At 43.8% G+C, this 23,602-nt stretch overlaps 1 protein-coding gene across 8 annotated transcripts in view; it reads left to right on the top strand.

The window, feature by feature from the left end:
- BICD1 (BICD cargo adaptor 1) overlaps window positions 1-23,602 on the top strand; it is a gene marked incomplete at both ends in the record, with an annotated part of 241,407 nt that overhangs the window by 194,814 nt on the left and 22,991 nt on the right. For 4 of the 8 annotated variants that reach the window (XM_080706007.1, XM_080706010.1, XM_080706009.1 and 1 more), the window contains 3 exons: window positions 9,843-10,940; window positions 15,795-15,946; window positions 16,824-17,031. In XM_080706007.1, coding sequence (XP_080562133.1) covers window positions 9,843-10,940; window positions 15,795-15,946; window positions 16,824-17,031 — 1,458 coding nt within the window. Of the gene's footprint in view, window positions 1-9,842; window positions 10,941-15,794; window positions 15,947-16,823; window positions 17,142-18,362; window positions 18,554-23,602 lie in introns of all 8 variants that reach the window. The other 4 variants (XM_080706005.1, XM_080706004.1, XM_080706006.1 and 1 more) reach the window with 4 other exon arrangements.

Below are 23,602 nucleotides of genomic sequence, written 5' to 3'. Positions count from 1 at the left end.
ACCTGCACCACCCTCCCACATCCTTGGGGAATTTTAGCCTGTCTGCTAGAAGTTATTTACTATGTAACTTATCTTTAAAATAAGAAGGTCCTGGGCTACAACACTTGTGTGTTCTTGCTAATAATCACTTTTGGTGCTGAGAACTCTGTAGGGTTCTTTCCCTGCCTGAGTGCTGGTACAACTCCCAAGCTCTTACTATTTTCTGTATTTTGGGAATACCAAAGCTATTTTCCAATATATTTTCAAGCCATTTCCCAATACTGGCAAACTTAACTTTTTAAATTTTTTTTTTTTTTTAGGTAAAGTAACCATTTGTCTTCTCATAATCAACATTCTGTATAAAGCATTCCAACCTTTCCTAGGAATGTGTTTCACTCAAACTGTTGAGCACAAGTCCAAGAGTGTATCTGCTTATGAATTATTTCTTTACAACCTGACAGTTTTTCCTTACCTATGCATCCCCTTGGGTTCCATTTGTATAAATAATCTATAAAACATTACAGGATACATTGCAGTAGAGTTACCGTAACTGCCTTTGATGTGAAGCTTGAGAGTAACCCTGGACGAGAAGCAGCCGCACTGACCACCGAGAGCCTCCCCCTGGAGCGTGGTCGGCTGCCCCTGCCCCAGATGCTCGGATGGAGCAAAGTCTGACTATCTAAAATGCTTAGCCCGCATGTGATTTTTGTTTTGTGTTCTGTTTTGTTTTGTTTTGCAGGCCTGGAGATTGTGCCCAGGGAGCCTCTACCACTGAGCTACTCCCCCATTCCCTTTTATTTTTCTTTATTTTTTCCTGTGGTACTGGGGATTGAACCCAGAGGCATTCTACCTTCAAGCTACACCCCAGCCTGATTTTATTTTTTTTGTTTTGAAACAGGGTCTCACTAGGTTGGGAAGCATCTCATTACTTGCTGAGGCTGTCCTCGATCTAACTTGCATTCCTCCTGTCTCAGCCTTTCAAGTACAGAGATTATAAGCATGCACCACCACACCTAGTTTAGCCCTGTTTATTTTGAGCCGGGATCTTGCTAAGTTGTCCAGGCTAGCCTCAAACCTGAGATCCTCCTTTCTTAGCCTCCCTAGTAGCCGGAATTATAGGCCTGTGCCACCACACCCAGCCCACATGTGTTTTAAAATTAAATTTTCAGAGCCAGATGGCTCTGAAATTACAGGTGGCACACACCTGTAATTCTACTACTTGAGAAGCTGAGACAGAATGATATTGCAGGTTCAAGGCCAATGCATGGTAACTTAGGGAGACCCTGTTTCAAAATTTAAAATAAGATTGACCTTGGGTGTAGCTCAGAGGTTGAACCCCATATACCATGCATATTGTGATATATTTAGTGGAGTCAGATGTGGCATCTAATAGTGAAATTCAATATTACCATTAAACTAATAATATTAAAATTAAGTACGTGGGAGGCTGAGATGGAAGGATCGCAAGTTTGAGGCCAGTCTCAGCAACTTAGCAAGACCCTATTTCAAAACAAAAAATTAAAAAAGCCAGGCATGGTGGTGCACGGTTTTAATCCCAGTATTTGGGAGGCTGGGACAGGAGGATCGCAGTTTGTGGACAGCCTCAGTTATTTAGTGAGGCCCTTTTGCAACTCAGACCCTGTTTCAAAATAAAGAATAAAAAATAGGGCTGGGGGTATAGCTTGGAAGTAGAATGCACCTGGGTTCCATCCCCAGTACTGCAAAAAGATAAAAAATAAAAATAAGAAGGGCTGGGGGTTAGCTCAGAGGTAGAATACCCCTGGATTCAATCCCCTGTACCATATACACAGACACACAAAAATAGTACTAAATACAAAATGTTAAATATTAGTCTTAAAATCTGAGTAGTAAAGCATGCAGGTATTCACACAAACAGAAAAGGCCAAGGACCATGGAAGGTCTCCTATCAGGCAAGTGCGGTGCTGACTGCACTTGAGGGCAGTCTGAGTTGCCACCGAGTGAGTTACAACATGACTTTTATTTCGAGCTATTTGGGCACTGAAGTTGTGTCTGTCCTGGGTGGAGTGCTCGCTGTCCCTTAGGCTCTTGATTTTGACAACAGCAACAGCAGTGTACTCGGGATGTGACCGTTTGTATTTTCACTGTGAAACTCTTGGGAGCTTTCTTCCACAACACTGCATCTGAGCAAAAGCCGTGTGCCTCCAAATCCACATCTGTGCTTAGCTCATGTTAGCGGTGTGCAGGGGCCCAGGCCGGGATTCAACACCCTGAGTGAGGCGACATGCATCCCTTAAGACTTTCTCCCTTGTGATTCCAAGCCCCTTCGATGGACGGGCAGTGTAAGTTCAAGGGATCTACTGTACTTTTTTTTTTTTTTTTTTTTTGGTGGTACTGGGGTTCCTGCAAGCCTTCTACCTCTAGGCTACACTCCCAAAACCTATTTTTTATACTTTTTTTTAAAATTTGGAAACAGGGTCTCTTAAGCCAGCGTGACTGGCTTCAAACCTGCGCGATCCTCCTGTCTCCGCCTCCCAAGCGCCACCATGCCTGGCCATACTGTACAATTATTAATAATGAATTGTATTCTGGGGGGTGATTACTGGGGATGGAACCCAGGGACATTCTACCTCTGAGCTACAACCTCAGCCTATTTTTTATTTGGAAACAGGATCTTATTAAGTTCTTTCTTAGCCTCCCAAGCACTGGCATGCACCACCACACCTGGCATCAGGCACTGTATTCTCTTTTTTCTTGTACTGGGGATTAAACCTAGAGGCATTCTACCTCCAAGCTCTGCCTCTAGCCCAATTTTATTTATGTACTTGAAAATAGTGTCTTGGTAGGTTTCTGAGCATTGTCAAGGCTGGCTTTGAACCTGCGATCCTCCTGTCTCAGCCTCCTAAGTACTGGGACTGCAAGTATGAGCCACAATGCCAGGCATGCATTGTACTCTTAAAAAATTACTGAGAGTAGATTTTTGACAATGCTAAGAGTGGAAGATAACGAGTGTTTTAATGAGCTCAGTTTACCTGTGCCACCATTTCACACTGTAATGCTACACACCATTATGTATATACAATCTTCGTCTGTTAACATTAGTTTAAGGCGGGCGTGGTGGCGCATACTTGCAATCCCAGCATTCAGGAGGCTGAGACGGGAGGATCGCAGTTTGCAGACAGACTGCTACTTAGTGAGGCCCTCTGCAACTTATTGAGACCCTGTTTCCAAATAAAGAATAAAAATAGGGCGGGGTGTAGCTCGGAGGTAGAATGCCCCTGGATTCCATCCCCAGACCTGCAAAACAAAAAAACAAACAAAAAACATTAGTTTATTACATCTTTGGAAAAAAAAAGAAAAAGAGCCCTTTGCAAACAGCAAAGCTAGGCCATACTCTATGACCTTTTCTTATTTTACCAGGCTCCATCTTGCACACAAATTCTGACTTCCATGACTAGTTACTTACTTACCCTGGTTAGGGATGGGGGAGCCTGTGCTGCGTTCTGCGTGGGTGTCAGGGTTTGGGCCGAGTTGCTTCCCTCCCCGGAGGCTACTTTATCCAGAGGAAGGCAAAAAATTCTCACATTGCCAGTCCCTTGGAAGCCTCCCTGGGAATGAGACAAAACACAAAAGGAACCCAGGTGTCTTTCTTTGAAAGGTTATACTGCCACCTGCCGGGAGCTAGTAATAATAAATATAGAAGTTTATAAGGACTGTAGTTTATTTATTTATTTGTTTGTTTATTTATGTATTGCGGGTCTGGAGACGGAACCCAGGGGCATTTAACCTCCGAGCTATACCCCCTGCCCTGTTTTTTTATTCTTTACTTTGAAACAGGGTCTCACTACATTGCGGAGGGCCTCACTAAGTAGCTGAGGCTGTCTGCGAACCTCTGTCCTCCTGTCTCAGCCTCCCGAGTGCTGGGATTACGAGCCTGCGCCACCACGCCCGGCCAGGACTGTAGTTTAAATACCGCCCCCTAGAGTTGTACTTTGCACAGTCATGCATTGAAGCCCCATCACAAAGCCACGCCTCTTTTGTTGACTTGTTATGGAAAACAAGCGCGATGGTAAATATAAAACTATAAGTCATAAAACACGTGTGTGTGTGTTGCCAGGGATTGACCCCAGTGACATTCTACCTCTGAGTTATACCCCCAGCCCATTTTATTTTGTATTTGGAAACAGGGCCTCACTATGTTGTTGAGGGCCTTGCTAAGTTGCTGAGGCTGGCCTCGACTCTCCAGTCCTCCTGTGTCAACCTCCCAGATACTGGAATTACAGGTGTGCACCACCATGCCCAGCCAAACTAAGTTCTTATTATTGTGCTGGGAGCCATCATCAGTTTCAAAGGTATCCAGGTCCTCACACTCATTTCATGTAAACAGTGCATAAACCATGGAAAGCATTGAAAAAGGTAAGTAATGGGGAACCTGGATGGGTTAGGGGACGTTTTGTTTTGTTATATAAATTTTTATTGGCGCATTGTAGTCATACATCTCAGTGGGGGGAAAAAAACTTGTGGAGATATACATGCACACATCACCCGATCAGCCCTACCCAATCTCTAGCCCCTTCCCTCCCCCTCCCTCCTACCCATGCTCGGCTTCCTGATTGACTTTGATATGTTTAAGTACCTCGTGTGCTTTAAAGAGTTTCCCTTATCCTCCCTCTTGTCCCCTCAGATAGGTCACCTTCATTGCTCCTCTAGAGGGTCCCTTCTTTGTCTAGAGTTCCTCCTGTCACCCATTTCTCCCTAATATTTTGCACATTAAGAAAAGCATCTGATTTCTTATTTTTTTATGTGTGACATTTCACTGTAAATGCCATAATTTTGTTCTCCCTTTTGGCTGGGCAAAATTCCACTGTGTACATATCCCATAGTTTTGAAATCCACTCATCTGCTGAAGGACATCTTGACATTTTGTTTTGTTTTTAACCAGAGCAAATTAGTATGAGTATTTTACTGAACTATATGTCTTCCAAGATTATGGAATAAAGTGCAAGGATATTTAAGTTTTATTAGATTGGAAAGTAGTTAATCATACTTTCACTTAGCGTAGTACATACACATGATGAGGTAGTGCTCAGCACTAGCACGCTTGCCTGGCACGGGCGAGGCCCTGCGTTCAGGGTTCAGCAGTAATAACCAGACAGTAGGAAGACATCCTGTTCACCTAAAAGTCCCTACAAACCTGAGAATAAGCTCCAGCCTGAGGAGCTCAGTTAGTACCGTCCTCTATTCATTAATAAAAGGTTTATTCATTAATAAACCTTTCAGGGCATTATAAGTTATCTCGGCTTTCTGTGCCCTCAGGACCTCATTTTTTCAAATAGATTACAATGGACATTTTCCAGTGGCCATCATGGACCTTACTCAGTGTTATTAGGATGAAAATAAGTAGATCTTGTCTGGAAAAACTAAGTTCCTTAATGTATTTAAGGAATCTGCCATGCTTCTGCTGAAACGCCACCTCTAGCAGCCTCTAACTTTATAGCCACACTGAGTCTCACAAGAAAAAAGCTTTTGGGATTCGATTGATTGATTGATTGATTGATTGATTGCAGTACTAGGGATTGAACCCAGGGGCATTCTACCTCTGAGCTACATCCTCAGCCATATTTTATTCTTTGTTTTGAAATAGGGTCTCACTAAGTTGCAGAGGGCCTCACTAAGTAGCTGAGGCTGGCCACCAACCTGCAATCCTCCTGTCTCAGCCTTCCAAGACTGGTATTACAAGTATGAGCCACCACCCCTGGCTTAACTTTTTGGTATTTATTTATTTATTTATTTATTTATTTATTTATTTATTTTATCATTCCTATGTAGGATGGTGGGGATTATGTATTGATTAGCTCTGGCTCCCTTTAATCATATAAGCTGCCCCAATTAATTTTACAGGCATCACGTCAGGCTCTTTCTCAAAAGACTCAGCATCTATAAACAACTGTAATTGTTTCAATTTCTAAGATTCTTACTATTTGGGATTTTATGAATTTCTGAGCAATCCCCAGGTTTCTTCGTACCCTTTTTCCTGTAGTATCTTCATATGCAAAGAACAGTATGTCTCATTGAGACTACCCATATTGTATGGCTTGATTAATAATCCGATTAGGACACAGAATACAAAACATATCAATAAACAGAAAAAGAGCATCTGTAATCACAACAAACAGGGCAAGCACCTCAGCGGGCCTTCTCGTGGGCTTTTTTAAGAACAGCTTTATGGAAATACAGTCCATATACCATATATTCCACCCACGTAAAGTGGTTTTTAGAGCATTCATGGAGTTGAACAACCATCACCACAGCCATTTCAGAACATTTTCATTACACCAAAAAAGAAACTACACAGTGGGCGTGGCTGGCCACCAACCATGATCCTCCTGTCTCCGCCTCCCAGATGCTGGGACCACGCCCGGCTCCAGGTTTTAATTTTGATGTGCATATTTTGTTGTTGTTATTGTTGCTTCTATTTTTGGAGTCTTACAAATCATTGCCTAATCTAATGTCATTAAAACTTTATGACATTACTTTTTATTTAATAGATCGATTTCCTTAAAAGAGTTTTATAGCTTACCTTTCACATTTAGGTCTTTGATCTATTTTTACTTCATTCTGTATATGGTATGAGCTAGGGGTTTATTGTCACTATTTTGCTTCTTAGCGTTCACTTATCCAAACAATGTTTGTTGAAAGGCTGTTCTTTACTTTTTGAGGTGTGTGTTACTGGAGATTGAACCCGGGAATAGTCTAAGCTGCATCTCTAGCCCTTTTAAAAGTTTTTATTTTGAGACAGGGTCTCACTGAGTTGCCCAATCTGTCCTGGAACTTGTGAGTCTCCCGGCTCAGCCTCCCAAGTACCCGGGGTTACCAGGGTGCACCACCATACCCAGCCTTATTTGTTCTTTTTTAATTTTTTTAAGATAATTTTGGCTACTCTGCATCCTTTATATTTCCTTATGAATTGTATAATCAGCTTGTTAGTTTTTATAAGGAAATCAGCCGAGGTTTGGATGAGTTTGTATTAAAAATATAGTTCAGTTTGGTGAATATTATCATCTTAACATTAAAGAGACTTTTGACCCATGAACAAGGGATAGTTATCCTTTTGTTTAGGTATTCTTTAGTTTCATCAATGCTGAAGGGTTTTCGGAGTAAACGTTTTGCCATTCTTCTGTTAAACTTATTCTTACGTGTTTTATTTTTTATGGTTCTATAAATCCAATAGTTTTATTCATTTCAGTTTTTATTTTTTTGCTCAGTGTAATGATAAAAAATAATGTATATTTCAAAATTTCTAAAAGAGTAGATTTTAAGTGTTTTACCACAAAAAAGGAAAATATTTGAGGTGATGGATATTTTATTTATTTATTTATTTATTTATTTATTTATTTATTTATTTATTTGCAGGTCTGGGGACGGAACCCAGGGGCATTCGACCTCCGAGCTATACCTCCTGCCCTATTTTTTTATTCTTTAATTTGAAACAGGGTCTCACCAAGTTATAGAGGGCCTCAGTAAGTAGCTGAGGCTGTCCGCAAACTGTGATCCTCCAGTACCAGCCAAGCGTGCGCCACCACACTCGGCTGAGGTCATGGATATATTATTTAGAATATTTTAGTCATCCTACAAGGTAAATATTATAACATTATACTCCCAAATATATACAATTATTATTTTAAATTTAAAGTAGGAGAAGAAGCCAAGTGTGGTGGCGCACACTTATAATCCCAACATTTGGGAGGCTGAGACAGGAGGATCACAAGAGGACTGTGGTTGGCAGACAGCATCAGCTACTTAGTGAGGCTTTCTGCAACTTAGTAAAACCTTGTTTCAAAATAAAGAGAATAAAAAAATCAGGCTGGGGTTGTAGCTTGGAGGTAGAATACCCCTGAGTTCAATCCCCAGTACCACACGCATGCAAAAATGTAGAATTATATTGAGATACAATAATATTCGTGTATGTGTGTGTGTGTCCGTGTGTATATGTGGTACTGAGAAGGCCAGGGCTGTCTGCCTCTGAGTTTCATCACTATCGAAGTTAGTTAACTCAGTTAACTAACTGAAGTTAGTTATCAAAGGTCTAGTTAACTCAGCAAAGCTCTCTTGGATAAGTTCTTCACAAATGGAGATTAAAATAATGACATTTAAGTGCTTAGTTGTTTGAAAGGTTGTAAGCACTTTGCATTTGTTCATTGTAAGCATATGAATCCTAAATAGTTTAAGTACCTGTTTTCAAAGTCCAAATACAATTTAAGTTATTTTAATCCTTAATAAATGAATGAAAATATAAAAATTATATGTAATAATGTAGTAATTTTTTTCATCAGATTAACCTTAATCTTAAACTCGTTCATCTTAACTTCTTAATCTTAAACTGGTGGACAGGAATGAAATGTGTGTGTGTGTGTATGTAGATATATAATACATATATATCATATACATATATGCATGTATGTATGTATGTGTAGTTGGGTAGCATTCCCTATTCAGTTGTATATGTGTGTGTGTATGTGAAGATTTGAGCTGGGGGCGCTGGCACAGATCTGCAATCCCAGTGCTTAAGAGGCTGACACAGGAGGATCACAGATTCAAGGAGAGCACCAGCAATTTAGCCAGCCCCTGTATCAAAATAGAAAGGGCTGCGGGTGTAGCTCAGAGGCAGAATGCTCCTGGATTCAGCAAGGTTGTTGAGTGTCTCACTAAATTGCTGAGGCTGGCATCAAACCTGTGATCCTCCTATCTCAGCCAGCCAAGTACTGGGATTATAGGCATGGGCCACCGTGCCTGGCTGAATTTACCTTTTAAACTTAGATATCCTTTCTTTCTCTCTGTCTCTCTCTCTGTGTCTGTCTGTCTGTCTGTCTGTCTGTCTGTCTCTCTCTCTCTCTCTCTCTCTCTCTCTTTCTGTCTCTTTCTTTTTCTTTTTTTGCAGTACTGGGGATGGAACCCAGGGGGGCATTTTACCTCAGAGCTACACCCCCAGCCCTATTTTTTATTCTTTATTTTGAAACAGGGTCTCACTGAGTTGCAAAGGGCCTCACTAAGTAGCTGAGGCTGTCCGAAGCCAGATCCTCCTGTCTCAGCCTCCTGAATGCTGATTCCAAGGGTGCGCCACCATGCCAGGCTAGAAATTGTTTAAGTACAAACTGGCAGAGTACAAACAAGAAACTGTTCCAAAGCTGTACCTTTGCTCTAAACACTTTTGCCATTTTGTTTTGATCAATTTTTATTTTATCCGAAGACTTTTCCTATGGAAAGGCTTTTTGAAAACAGTTGATCTGTAATAATGTGTAGACTTTTCAGAGGAAATTCATTGAATTCTCAAGGGAAAAAGAACAAAAATCTCCAGAAATCCACTTTCACTGTTTATAATACCAATGGTAGACTAGATTTTGACTTTCATAAAGCACCATATAAGGACTTACCTGAAGTGCTGAGTAAGAAAACGCCCTGCAGCCGGCGTGGTGGCGCACGCTTGTCATCCCAGCATTTGGGAGGCTGAGACAGGAGGATCGCGGTTCGCGGACAGCCTCAGCTACTTAGTGAGGTCCTTATCTACTCAGTGAGACACTGTTTCAAAATAAAGACTAAAAAATAGGAATAGGGGTATAGCTCGGAGGTAGAATGCCCTGGATTCCATCCCCAGTAAAAGAAAGAAAGAAAGAAAGGAAGGAAGGAAGGAAGGAAGGAAGGAAGAAAGAAAGAAAGAAAGAAAGAAAGAAAGAAAGAAAGAAAGAAAGAAAGAAAGAAAGAAAGTCAGGCCCTGCAGTTTACTTTGCGGTGATGGGGTCGCCGCCAGGGCCGCAGCCCTCCAGCGCGGAGGGCCTGCCTGTGCACGAGTGCACTGAGGTCACCGGGGGTCTCTCTTGCCGTTGCAGGTGGAGCGGGAGAAGGCCATTCTCCTGGCCAGTCTCCAGGAGTCGCAGACGCAGCTGGAGCACACCAAGGGGGCGCTGACGGAGCAGCACGAGCGGGTGCACCGGCTCACCGAGCACGTGAACGCCATGCGGGGCCTGCAGGGCGCCAAGGAGCTCAAGGCGGAGCTGGACGGGGAGAAGGGCCGGGACTCGGCCGAGGAGGCCCACGACTACGAGGTGGACATCAACGGCCTGGAGATCCTCGAGTGCAAGTACCGGGTGGCCGTCACCGAGGTGATCGACTTGAAGGCGGAAATCAAGGCCTTGAAGGAGAAATATAATAAATCCGTAGAAAACCATACGGAAGAGAAGGCCAAGTATGAGAGCAAGATCCAGACGTACGACGAGCAGGTGAGCGGCCTGGAGAGGAGCGCCAAGGAGAGCGGCGAGAAGGTGGCGCACCTGGAGAGGGAGCTGCAGAAGATGACCGGCCTGGCCAGCGAGGGCCACAGCACGCTCAACGCGGCGCAGGACGAGCTGGTGACCTTCAGCGAGGAGCTGGCACAGCTCTACCACCACGTGTGTCTCTGCAACAACGAGACGCCCAACCGGGTCATGCTGGACTACTACCGGCAGAGCAGGGTCACCCGCAGCGGCAGCCTGAAAGGGCCCGACGACCCCAGGGCGCTCTTGTCCCCGCGGCTGGCCAGGCGGGGCGCGTCCTCCCCGGGAGAAGCCAGGACCCCCTCCGAACCCCCAGTGTCAAAAGAAAACACCGAGGCCAGCAAAGAACCGAGCCCACCCAAGACCCCCACGGTCTCTCCCGTCATTACTGCCCCGCCGTCGTCTCCAGTGTTGGATACCAGCGACATCCGCAAAGAGCCCATGAATATCTACAACCTCAACGCCATCATCCGAGACCAAATCAAGCACCTGCAGAAGGCGGTGGACCGGTCTGTGCAACTGTCTCGTCAAAGGGCGGCCGCCCGGGAGCTGGCGCCCATGATTGATAAAGACAAGGAGGCCTTAATGGAAGAGATCCTCAAACTCAAGTCCCTGCTGAGCACCAAGCGGGAGCAGATTGCCACGCTGAGGGCCGTGCTGAAGGCCAACAAGCAGGTAATCCACTAATGCCCGACCGCAGGCGCTGAGCTTCCTGTCCCCGGATGTGTCCAATGTCCAGTAACATCTCGCTAAGACTTCAGATTCCCGGCAGTGGAGCCATGAGACAAACTACACGCCAGCGCTAGGTCAGAATATTATTATTTGGGGGACTGCGGATTGAACCCAGGGACAGTCTACCTCTGAGCTGTACTCCCAGCCCTTTTAATTTTTTTTTAAACAGGGTCTTACTGAGTTGTTGAGGGTCTTGGTCAATTGTGGAGTCTGTCCTCGAACCTACACTCCTCCTGTCTCAGGCTCCCAAGTACTGGGATTACAGGTGTGCACCACCACACCTAGCTCAGAATGTAATAGTTTTAGGTGAGCAAATGGGTAAAATAGAGGGTAGCTAGCCGGGCGTGGTGGGGCATGCTTGTAATCCCCACACTCCGGAGGCGGAGACAGGAGGATGGCGCAGGTTCGAAGCCAGATGCGCTGGCTTAAGAGACCCTGTTTCCAAATAAATAAAAAGTATAAGAATAGGTCTGGAAGTGTAACCTGGAGGTAGCAGGGCTTCCAGGAATCCCAGTACCACCAAAAAAAAAAAAAAAATAGAGGGTAGCTGTGCCCAGGTCGGTGGAGGAAGTGGTAAGAAGGTCAGAGCAAGAACAAAGGAGACGATCCAGCTGCAGATACAGGATGGCAGCCCGTGTGATGCCAAGCAGAGGCCTGGCAGTCAGCGTGGGAACAGGAGACGGGGGAAGATGCTGGCATGGCAGCTCACACCAACCGAGAAGAAGTGGCAGGACAGACAAACACCTGGTAGGCAGCTGGAGATCTGAGAGCCACTAACCTGCTCCCCACTTCAGAGATGAGGGTTCAGATTCAAGACTGGATACGTAGGCGTGTGCGAGATAGGAAAGCGCTTCTTGTCCTTTATCCCAGACTTGGAAAAACAAGAGTAATAGGTAAGTGCTCACGTTACCTGGGTGGGAGCGCTAGGAAAATAATTAGCTTATCTGAAAGGATGACCTTGAAAGGCATCTGTCTGAGAAGAGTGCTGGGTGACAAGCTGTGAGCACAGAGAAGCAACAGGGAACCCCGCCGAGCTTAGTACCTCAGCCCGTAGTCCCAGTACCTGGGAGGCTGAGGCAGGAAGATCCCAGGTTGGAAGGTAGCCTCAACAACTCAATGAGACCCTGTTTTAAAATAAGAAATAAAAAGGGCTGGGGTATAGCTCAGAGCTAGAATGCCCCTGGTTCAATTCCCACTGCCACAAAAGAAAGAAAAGGATGCCAGCAATAGCAGTGAGTACCCGGGCACAGTCGTGCACGCTTGAAATCTCGGTACTTGGATCTGGGTTCGCAGCCAGCCTCAGCTACGTAGGCCCTCTGCAACTCAGTGAGATCCTGTTTCAAAATAAAGAAGAAAAAATTGGGCTGGGGTGTAGAAATGCCCCTGCATTCAACCCTCAGTACCTCAGGGGGGGAAAAAAAGTACCGGTGAGACGCGGGGCATCGTAGCGCATGCTGCCTAGAGAGTGAAGGTTAATTTCGCATTTATGGGCCTTGTCTTTTGTCCTAATCCAAGGAAACCACACCATTATTATGTCTTCTGCAGTGCAACCTTCTCTCTTCATGTGCAGTCCCCATAGAGCCATTATTATAAATTGTAAGTCAGTACCATAAGCAGCAGTACAGCTCACACTGTAAACATGTTAAAGGGCAAAATGGGGTGTTCCGTAGGGAAGCAGAAACGACCAGGGAAGATGAAGAATTTGAGTTCAGAATGAAGAAACTTGTCACCAGAAATCTGGTGCAGTCCAAAGACCGCAGTGATCTCAAGTGGTCATAAATAACCAAAAGTGTACCAGAAAGATTGACATGAACTCATCCTGGGCCGTTCTTGGCCAGTCATTCAGATAATTTCTCTGCCTTGTTCCTGAAGTTCAAATAATCAACAACCCAGAAAACTAGACCTCTGAAAATATCCGGATGCATACCTGAAGCAGATAGGGCTGGGTGGCCAGTAAGAGAGAGACATGGTAAGTGAGCGTCCGTCCACGGCACGCGTGGTTTCTGGGGGACAGTAAGTAGGAACGAAAAAACAAGCGACGGTCACCTGGCACAAACCCGACGCCTGCCTGCACCTGTCTCCAGGGCAGAGTGCAGGACGCGCAGCCGGGCCATGTCAGCACAGCCCAGCGCGTGCTGCCTAGACCGTTTGCATGAGATCAGAGCCACAGCCCGAATGGCTCAGAGAATTAAATGAAAATGTATTTCAAGCCCATTAAAACAACGTCGGGCCCACAAAGTGTCAGGAATGTGCCCTAAACGGCTTGAGTTTTAACAGTAGCATCCTTATATTTAGATACAATGGAATGTTGATTATTGAGACTAATAATGTGGTCTAGGGAAATAAAATTAGAGAATCTTCTTGTTTTTTTTCTTTTTCTTTTTTCTTTTTGGTGGTACTGGGTTCCTGGAAACCCTTCTACCTCTGGGCTACACTCCCAGTCCTATTTTTATACTTTTTTATTTGAAAACAGGATCTCTTAAGCCAGCGTGGCTGGCTTGAAACCTGCGCAATCTCCGCCTCCCAAACGTGGGGATTACAAGCGTGCGCCACCACGCTCAGCAGAATCTTCTTGTTTTAAAATAGACTTTCTCCCTGCACTTGGGAGGCTGAGACATGAGGATCGCGCAGGTTCAAAGCCAGCCTCAGCAACTTAGTGAGACCCTGTTTCCAAATAAAATATAAAATAGGTCTGAGAGTGTAGCCCGGAGGTAAAAGGCCCCTGGGATCCATCCCCAGTACCACCTAAATAAATAAGTAAGTAAGTAAATAAATAAATAAAATAGACTTTCTAAGAGCCAGGTGTGGTGGCGCACGCTTGTAACCCAGCATTTGGGAAGCTGAGACAGGAGGATGGCAGTTTGCGAACAGCCTCAACTACTTAGTGAGGTCCTTTGCAACTCAGTGAGACCCTGTTTCAAAATAAAGAATAAAAAAATAGGGCTTGGGGTGTCACTTGGAGGTAGAATGCCCTTGGGTTTCATCCCCAGTACCACAAAACAAAATAAAATAAAATAGGCATTCTAGCCAGGCATGGTGGTGCACACATATAATCCCAGTATTTGGGAGGCTAAGACAGGAGGATAGGAAGTTTGAGGCCAGCCTCAGCAACTTAGTGAGACTCTGTTTCAAAATAAAGATAGAAGGGGATAGGGGTGGGTAGAAAGCAATTCAGAAGTAGGACACCCCTACTTTGTACTAGGTTCAATTCCTACTATAAAACCCCAAACAAACAAAAAACTAAGCTAGGCATGGTGTTGCATACCTGTATGTAATCCCAGTATTTGGGAGACTGAGAGGATTGCAGGTTCAAGGCCAGCCTTGGCAACTTAGTGAGCCCCTCAGCAACTTAGCAAGACCCTGTTTCAAAATATAAAGGGCTTAGCCGGGCGTGGTGGCGCACGCTTGTAATCCCCGCACTTGGGAGGCGGAGACAGGAGGATCACGCAGGTTCAAAGCCAGCAGCCTGGCTTAAGAGTCCCTGTTTCCAAATAAAAAAATAAATAAAAATAGGTCTGGGAGTGTAGCCCGGAGGTAGAAGGGCTTCCAGGAACCCCAGTACCACCAAAAAATTAAAATAGTAATAATACAAAAATAAAAGGGACTGGAGGTATAGTTTGGAGATTGAATACTCCCTGCTTCATTTCCCAATACTGTGTGTGTGCGCGTGCACACACACACACACGCACACGCGTATACACACACACATTCTGTATTCATTATGAATCTTGTTTTTGTTTTTGATTGTTGTTGTTTGTTTTCCGTGGTGCTGGGGATCAGCTCCGAGCCCATGGACGTGCTAGTGACTGCTCCACCGCTGAGATGCATCCCAGCCCATCTTTTACTGTTCTTCAGGGTATTTTCAGGGACATAATGTTTTCAGATGGAATGATTCGGTTATGAGAACTGTCTGTATACTGTAGACTAGAACTGTCTGTATACTAAGTAGGTGTGTACCACACAACCTGGCTGTGTTCAAACCTTTTAAAACTCAACAAGCCAGGCGTGGTAGCACATGTCTGTAATCCCAGTAATTGGGAAGCTGAGACGAGAGGACCACAGGTTCCAGGACAGCCTCAGCAAGTAGTGAGATGGCCATCAACCTAGTGAGACCCTGTTTCAAAAATAAAATAGGGCTAGGGGTGTAGCTTAGAGGTAGAATGCCTCTGGGTTCAATCTCCAGTACCATAAAAAAAAGCAATGTCCATCATCCACTCATTCTTCTGTATGAAGTGGTAATGCTTTCCGGGCGTGGTGGCACACGCTTGTAATCCCCATCCCTGCGCTTGGGAGGCTGAGACAGGAGGCTTAAGAGACCCTGTATCCAAATAAAATAAAAAAATATAAAATAGGTCTGGAAGTGTAGCCCAGAGGTAGAAAGCCCCTGGCTTCCATCCCCAGTACCACAAAAAAAAAAAAAAAAAAAAAAAAAAAAAGACTAGACAGCTCCGTGGTGGAACGCCTGCCCGGGCTGCATGAGTCCCTTGAACTACAAAATAACAAATGCAAAACTAAACTGACATTTTTCCCTAGGTCAATTTCTGCATTCTTCGCTACTGATACTGACTGGCTCCCAGACCGCTTCCAAGGCATTTTAATCACATTCTCAATTCCCAACACATCTTACGTTAAAGAAAAACTTCCCTATGTCCGGCGTGTGCTTGTACGCATGCGTGCAACCCAGCCCAGTCGCGTCCACCTTGCGGTGGTAGAAGGCCGTGAGAGCCAGGCCCCGGGAGGCACCGCGGGGCGGGTTCTGCCGGGAGCCCGCTGAGCTTTGTGATTTCTCTGCTCCAGACGGCCGAGGTGGCCCTCGCCAACCTGAAGAACAAGTATGAGAACGAGAAGGCGATGGTGACGGAGACGATGACGAAGCTGAGGAACGAGCTGAAGGCGCTGAAGGAGGATGCCGCCACCTTCTCATCCCTGAGGGCCATGTTCGCCACTAGGTAACCGGGTCCTTCCCACGCGGGTCGAGGCCAAGGGAGACCGGCGTCTCTGCGCCCAGAGTGACCTCAGCGTGAGGCCTAGGACAGGAAGGCGGGATGAAATATACGAGTCCACTCTGACAAATCCAAGACTAACTGCAGCAAGCACTTCTTGCCCATAAAACTATTTTCTTTCCAGCTACTCTGGAGGCAGAGGCAGGAGCATCACCTGAGCCTGAAATTTTGAGACCAGCCCGGGCAAGATAGCCAAGTCCTGTCTCAAGTCAAACAAAGAAAAGTCAATTAAGCTGATACACTGGCACATGCCTATTATGCCAGTACTTGGGAGGCTGAGACAAGAGGATCAAAGGGTCAAAGCTAGCTTTAACAGTGTAGTGAGACCCTCAGTAACTTAGACCTATTTCAAAAACCAAAAAGGGAGCCGGGCGTGGTGGCGCACACTTGTAATCCCAGCGCTTGGGAGGCTGAGATAGGAGGATTGCACAGGTTCGAAGCCAGCCTCAGCTACTTAGTGAGGCTCTCAGCAACTTAGTGAGACCCTGTTTCCAAATAAAGTATAAAAAAAAAATAGATCTGAGAGTATAGCCTGGAGATAGAAAAGCCCCTGGGTTGTTCCACCCCCAGTACCACAACAAAAAATAAAAAATAAAAATAAAAAAGGGGGTCGGGGGTGGGGGAATGTGGCCTGTGGGTTTAGTTCCCAGTACGGGGGGGGGGCTGTATTCAGCTAAAACTCTCTTGACATCGTCAAAACAATATTTTGAACCACAGGTACCCAAAACTGCGGGAAGTGGACCTGCGTCTAAGCAAGGATAGCCACGCTTTTCAGGTCCAGGGCCGGCTCAGCTTCCTCCTAACCATCTCCTGTTGGTTCCAGATGTGATGAATATGTCACCCAGCTGGATGAGATGCAGAGACAGTTAGCAGCTGCAGAGGACGAGAAGAAGACTCTTAACACTCTGTTACGAATGGCTATCCAGCAAAAGCTCGCCCTGACCCAGCGGCTGGAGGACTTAGAGTTTGACCACGAGCAGTCCCGGCGCAGTAAAGGCAAGCTTGGGAAGAGCAAGATCGGCAGCCCTAAAGTAAGTGGGGAGGCGCCAGTCACCGTGCCCACCATAGACACTTACCTCCTGCATAGTCAGGGCCCACAGACACCCAGCTTGCGGGGCAGCAGTGGCACTCAGAGAAAAAGGTATGCATGCCGTCATCTTCATAGTTTGGTGCCGTGGCCAGATTTTAGTTAACTGCAAAAGCCAATGTGCTCTTGTGGTGGAGGCTGGAGGAGGGGAAGGGGGGCAAAGTGAATGGGTGCTGGGAGCTGGTCTAAATGGGCCCTGTTAATGTTGGCCTCTCTAAATCAAAACCAGTGATCGTCATGTTTATATAGTTCTTTCTGCCCTCTGTCCCCATGTCTCAATCAACCGCCATATATAATTTTCAAGTGTCTGTTAATATCCTTGCTGCTCTTTGTATGCAGAAATATTCCTCTCCCTTACCTCCAACCTGAAAACTGGTTGATAAAGGTGGATATTAAGAATGAAGCTGTGTTCAACATGGGCTGTAATTTTTCAAGTTATGGCACCTCAGGAAACGGTGCTCTTGACCAGCTTCTCTTTAATGGGGCAAGGAGCCAGGCGTGGTGGCGCACGCTTGTAATCCCAGCGCTTGGGAGGCTGAGACAGGAGGATCGCAGTTTTGGAGCCAGCCTCAGCTACTTAGTGAGGCTCTCAGCAAGTTAGTGAGACCCTGTTTCCAAATAAGTAATAAAATCGGTCTGGGGATGTGGCTGGAGGTAGAAGGCCCCTGTGTTTCATTCCTAGTACCACAAAAATAAATAAATAAAAATTAATGGGGCAAGGAATGAACTTGTTCTCTTGGGGAAACTTTTGTCCATATGACCAAAGCCGATGAGGGATTAAAATACATGTCTATATTTAGGTAAAATTGAATGGAATTTGTATAGTTGTTTTTTTCTTAAAAGCAAAGATTTTGTGCTTTTTGTTTGGCATGGAGATAATGCTCAGAGAAACTACTTGTAAGGTTTTAGTGACTTGATTTTGTGACCCCCCCCCACCCTGAAATTCCTGGCTGTTGAGTTATTTACCCTATGTTTTCTGCTAATGTAAATTTTTTTTGTATTCTGAGCTTTCATTTAATAATTCAATAATACATATATTTTCTATTTGCAGTTCAAACTAACTATAACCAGTCTCTTTTGCAGTATTCAAAACAGTTTCCAAATAGGCTTTATCCCAATGTGGAAACTTTTTAAAAGTTTAGCTAAAATCTCAGCTTACCTATTAAGAAAATTAAATGCCAGTATAAGTAATGTTGTCACTGGTAAGGCGTTGAAAGGTAATTAAAGTCAAACTTTTTTGTTTCCCATATGTATTTTTCTCGGATCTCCTGCAAGACAATTTTCACCTTCCCTTTGTGATCAGAGCCGTCCCAGGACTTCAGGGGCTTCCTACCTACAGAGTTTATTAGGAGTTCCCCCTGACCCCACCTCCACAGAGCCATTTCTTCCGAAGGGCCCCCCTTCCATGAGTGATATCATCCAGCACCGGCTCAGCAAGGAAAAAAGGTTAACCGTGGCTCCTCCAGGTAAACACTTTTTCCTTGGGTGCATGTGACGCAAATGACGAGTTGAGTCGACAGCCGTCTCCTTCCTTCCGCCAGCCCCTCGTGAGCACCCACCCACAGAACCTAGCTGCACCACGTGCAACCCGCTCTCCTTAAAGCCCAGGCTCCCAGGGCTGGAAAATGAGTTGGAAGGAGTGGGCGGGGAGAGGGGGCTTAGCACAGGCAGGACCCAGGGTGCTCAGTCCAATCCCTTTGTGGTTAGTGGCTCCTGGTAATCCCATCTCGGTCACAGGAAAGGTTATTTTAGCAGGGGGAGCCATTTTTATAACAAGCCTTAGGCTAATTTCCTTTTGTAGTAACTCGCACTGTCTTAGTATAAGGCTCACAGTTTGCAAGCCTTGGATTTATACTTACCAATAATCTCACAACTTAGCACCACTCTTTTTTATTTTTTATTTTTTATTTTTATTTTTTTTACATTTTCTATGAAGAAGCCTAAATCATTGTTTTGGGTTTTTTCTTCCTTCTTTAAAAAAAAAAAAAACTCTTCTTTCTTTTTTCCTTACTTTTTTTCTTACTTTTTCTATGAAGGAGCCTAAATCAAACTATAATGTAAATAAAGGTTATTCTTTTGAAAAATTTATGTGACATTAAATACTGGTCAGAGATGACAAACAAGAAGCCCATGAAACAAAAGAAGCCCAAGGACAACTATTATTTGTCAATTACAGGAAACAAAAAAATAAAACTAGCCGGGCGTGGTGGCGCACCCTTGTAATCCCAGCATTCAGGAGGCTGAGACTGGAGGATCGCGATTCACAGACAGCCTCAGCTACTTAGTGAGGCCCTTTGCAACTCAGTGAGACCCTGTTTCAAAATAAAGAATAAAAAATGGAGCTGGGGATGTAGGTTGGAGGTAGAATGCCCCTGGGTTCCATCCCTAGTGCTACAAAAAATAATAATCAATCAATCAATCAATAAATAAATAAATAAATAAATAAGAGTAAAACTAATTCATGTTAGTTGTCAGTAATTTCAAATTCAAGGGCTTCACAGAAATGCCTGTATTTCTGGCCTCTTTTGAAAGAGTCTGGTTTTCTGGCAGCCCTGGGTCTGCATCCCTGCGTGTCCGCCTCTGTTGGACTCCATCTAGGTGGCTGTTGTCTGTTGGGGCAAGCTTTGCATTCTGCTGCAGGCCCCACCACTCCTTATTCTCCCACACCTCCTGTACTGTTTCAGTGTCTTCTGGCCTTTCCTGTAGCCTTTGAGTTTGCCACTTTATGATAGCCGTGTTTGTCTTAATTTTTTCAATGTTATTTCCTACCTAATTTACTTCCGTTTTACCTTAATTCCTTTTTGAAAACCTTGGCCTTTGGCTCTCTAATTTTTTTTTTTTTTACCTGATTCATGTCATCAGCCTCCTGGTTGGGATTAAAAGATGTGGCATCGTCATTGATAGCACACGTTCCACATTCTAAGAGCGCTTGAGCATGTCAGGAACGGCTGGTAGTGAGTCGTGGGCGTAGTGGCCAAAATGCACACGCACACACGAGTCCTCTCTGCTGCCCGCCTCTGCTTCCATAACTCACTGGCTATCGCTTCGATCCCTTTGGAAGGTGCCTTGAAGTGCTCTGTGGATCACCAAAGCGGTGGTAATCTATCAGAGTACCTAACTAGGCTAAAACCCACAAAGCTCTTCTTTTTGGTGTTCCAAGTGAATAAGTTTACTTGGAATAAATAGCACTACCTACTAGAACTGCGTTGTGATGGATAAGTAACTCCCATTGTATTTGAATTTTAAAAAGTGATATCACCATGCAATAAAAAATTAATAAATATTAACAATAACATTTCATTTTTGTATGACTGTTCAGTCCTTGTCTTCATGAATACATGTTTGATATCATCATGGTCATTACTGTAGAAGCCATTCATATTCTATCATGAACTTTTCCATGTCGCTGATTAGTCATTGTTATTTTGGGTTGTTGTATCTTAAATTTTATTTCAGATGTTGTTCCTGCATGAATTGTCCCATCCTCTCTTGTCCACTGAGATAGTTTTACATTATTTGATATATCATAGAATGCTGCTGGGAATGTTCTCATGAACTCAAAGACGCATGTGTTCAGGTTTCCTCGAGGGTGAAGTCCTGGATTTATGGTTTTTGCTCTGTCCGATGTTGCTGTTAAGTAGGACGCTCAGTATACTAACTACCCACAAAGCATTTTTGCCATTTGCAAAATCGAAATCTTTCCACTGCTTGATACAAATTTGAAATATCTTCAACTTTAAATCGAGTTAGCATACATGAATAAAAACACCATTATTTGATCTTAAATTCTTTAGTTTTGGCCTTAAAAACATTTCTAACTATAAGATCAGAGCTATAAATAATATGGAATTCAGAATCATCACTAGGCCAGAAAATCACTTTGATGATAACTTTGCATATTGGCAAACTTTATTTTTTTTTTTACCATTATATGTAGTTAAATTAATGAAAGAGGAAAAAAAGTAAAGCTGTTACAGCCTGGGGAATTTTCAGTTGTATATCATGGAATCAATCATATTAATTCTTAATAAATTATTAGGAGAGCAATTCAATAACATTTTGTAAATGTTCTTGGTTAAATTAATTACTGTGCAAATTGACTAATCATCTACACCAAATTTTAGATTCAAAAAATATCTGCATTATTACGTGTATGCATTCCTTTTCCTGGGCTGAATTACACTGGCTAAGACATACTAAACATTGCTGAAGATGCTTTCACTCTGTAAAATGTTTTTATTAAACTGAAAAAGGAGAAATATACAATATTTATAACCAGTTATATACAAGTAATATATTAGGCCTATGAAAAACAATAGATTTTTATTATTTTTTATCCATGAGTTTAACATAAATTATTGATAATTACAAAATTTGCTGGTAAAAATATATTTTACTTGTGTATGTGGAACTGGGGCATTCTACCTCCAACCTATACTCCCAGACCTTTTTTATTTTATTATAAATAGGACCTCTAAGTTGTTGTCAAGGGCCTTGCTAAGCTTCCAAGGCTGGCCTCAGACGTGCAGTTCTCCTGTCTCAGCTTCCCAAGTACTGGGATTATAAGCATATGCCTCCAGACTTGCTTCATTTTAATTTTTTTTTTTGGGGGGGGTAGTAGGGACTGAACCCAGGGTCATTCTACCTCCAAACTACATCAATATAAAAATTTTAAAAAATTTATTTTTATATTGAAACTGGATCTCAGTAGGTTGATGAGAGTCTCACAACTTCTTGAGGCCATCCTCAAACCTGTGATCCTCCTGTCTCAGCCCCCCAAGAACTGGGTATTTTAATCAGGAGGCTGAGACAGGAGGATGTGGGTTTGCGGTCAGCCTCAGCTACTTAGTGAGGCCCTCTGCAACTTAGTGAGACCCTGTTTCAAAATAAAGAATATAAAATAGGGCTGGGGGTGTAGCTCGGAGGTAGTATGCCCCTGGGTTCCATCCCCAGTACCAAAGGAAAAAAAAGAATACACTGGATGGGGTGAGAGGCTGAGAGCGGCTGAGATGGGGGTTGCTGCAATCAGAACTGTGAGGAAGGCTGCGTTTGCAGCTGTGAAGTGTGGTTTGGGGGGGGGGGGGCGGCGAGTCCTGCTGCCCACAGCGCCGCCTCCCCGCCCAGCCTCCCGCCCAGCCTCCCCGCCCAGCCTCCGTGGAGAAAGCTCGGAGGGTCTCTTTAAATACTTCCGGAACCGACCGCCTCAGGAGTTCTTTATTTTATTTATTTATTTTTTATGGGTCTGGGGTTGGAACCCAGGGGCATTTGACCTCCAAGCTACACCCCCTGCCCTGTTTTTTATTCTTTATTTTGAAACAGGGTCTCACTGAGTTGCAGAGGGCCTCACTAAGTAGCTGAGGCTGTCCGCGAACCGCGACCCTCCGGTCTCAGCCTCCAGAATGCTGGGATTACAAGCGTGCGCCACCACGCCTGGCTAGGAGTTCTTTATTTTTTAATAAATTATATCTTTTCTGCATACCTTACCAATACATAGGTTTACCAGTTTATATGTGCTCTATGTTCTATCGTTGTCCTTTCTCTTTCTACAAGACTGAATTCGTGTGTGTGTGTGTGTGTGTGTGTGTGTGTGTGTGTGTGTTCATGTGCACTGGAATTAAACCTAGGGCCTTGAGCATGATAGCTTCCCTTCTGGAGGAAGGTTTGGGTAATGTCTGATGCTAGAGCGCATTGCCTTTACTTTGGAATCTACTAAAATAAAACTTAATTCAAAAACATTAACTCAGGGCCAGGGTTGTAGAGCACTTGCTTACATTCACAAGACCCAGGTTCAGTCCCCAGCAACACACACACACACACACACACACACACACACACACACACACACACGTTTTCACAAAATGACTAGCCACAAGTGGAAAAATACACTTTTCTGTCTTGCCCCAATATAGTACACAATTAGAAATTAGTTTAGATTTTTAAATTTTAGTGAGTCATGCATGCTGCAAAAGTATTTTCTTTTCTTCCTTTTTGGATATTAAAGATTTCTGATTTTACAATAGAAATATACAGAAACCCCAAATTTCTTTTCATTTATTTCAGTATTTCTTCAAGTAATAATTTAATTTTTACGAAAAATATTTTCTTACAGAATGATCTCAAATTAGAATAGTGCAATGCTAAAGACATCATCTGAATGATTGTCTGTTAAACTTTGTCCCTGTTGGTGACAGACACCAAAATGAAAACTGAAAAACAGAAGTGCATCTAATCTTTCCCAAAATAGCTCTATATTTGTTTTGTTTGAATAAATAACAAATATCCTCAAAAATATCCCACTGCTTCTTTTCTTTCTATTTATTTATTTATTTATTTATTTATTTATTTATTTATTTTATAATATTGGGGATGGAACCTAGGGGCATTCTACCTCTGAGCTACATCCCCAACCCTATTTTTTATTTTATTTTTTTTCTTTCTTTTTTTTCTTTTTTTGTGGTGCTGGGGGTGGAACCCAACGGCTTTCTACCTACAGGCTACACTCCCAGACCTATTTT

Source organism: Muscardinus avellanarius (assembly GCF_963383645.1).
Source record: "Muscardinus avellanarius genome assembly, chromosome: 11".
Lineage (NCBI taxonomy): Eukaryota > Metazoa > Chordata > Mammalia > Rodentia > Gliridae > Muscardinus > Muscardinus avellanarius.
This window is presented reverse-complemented; position numbering and strand designations above follow the sequence as displayed.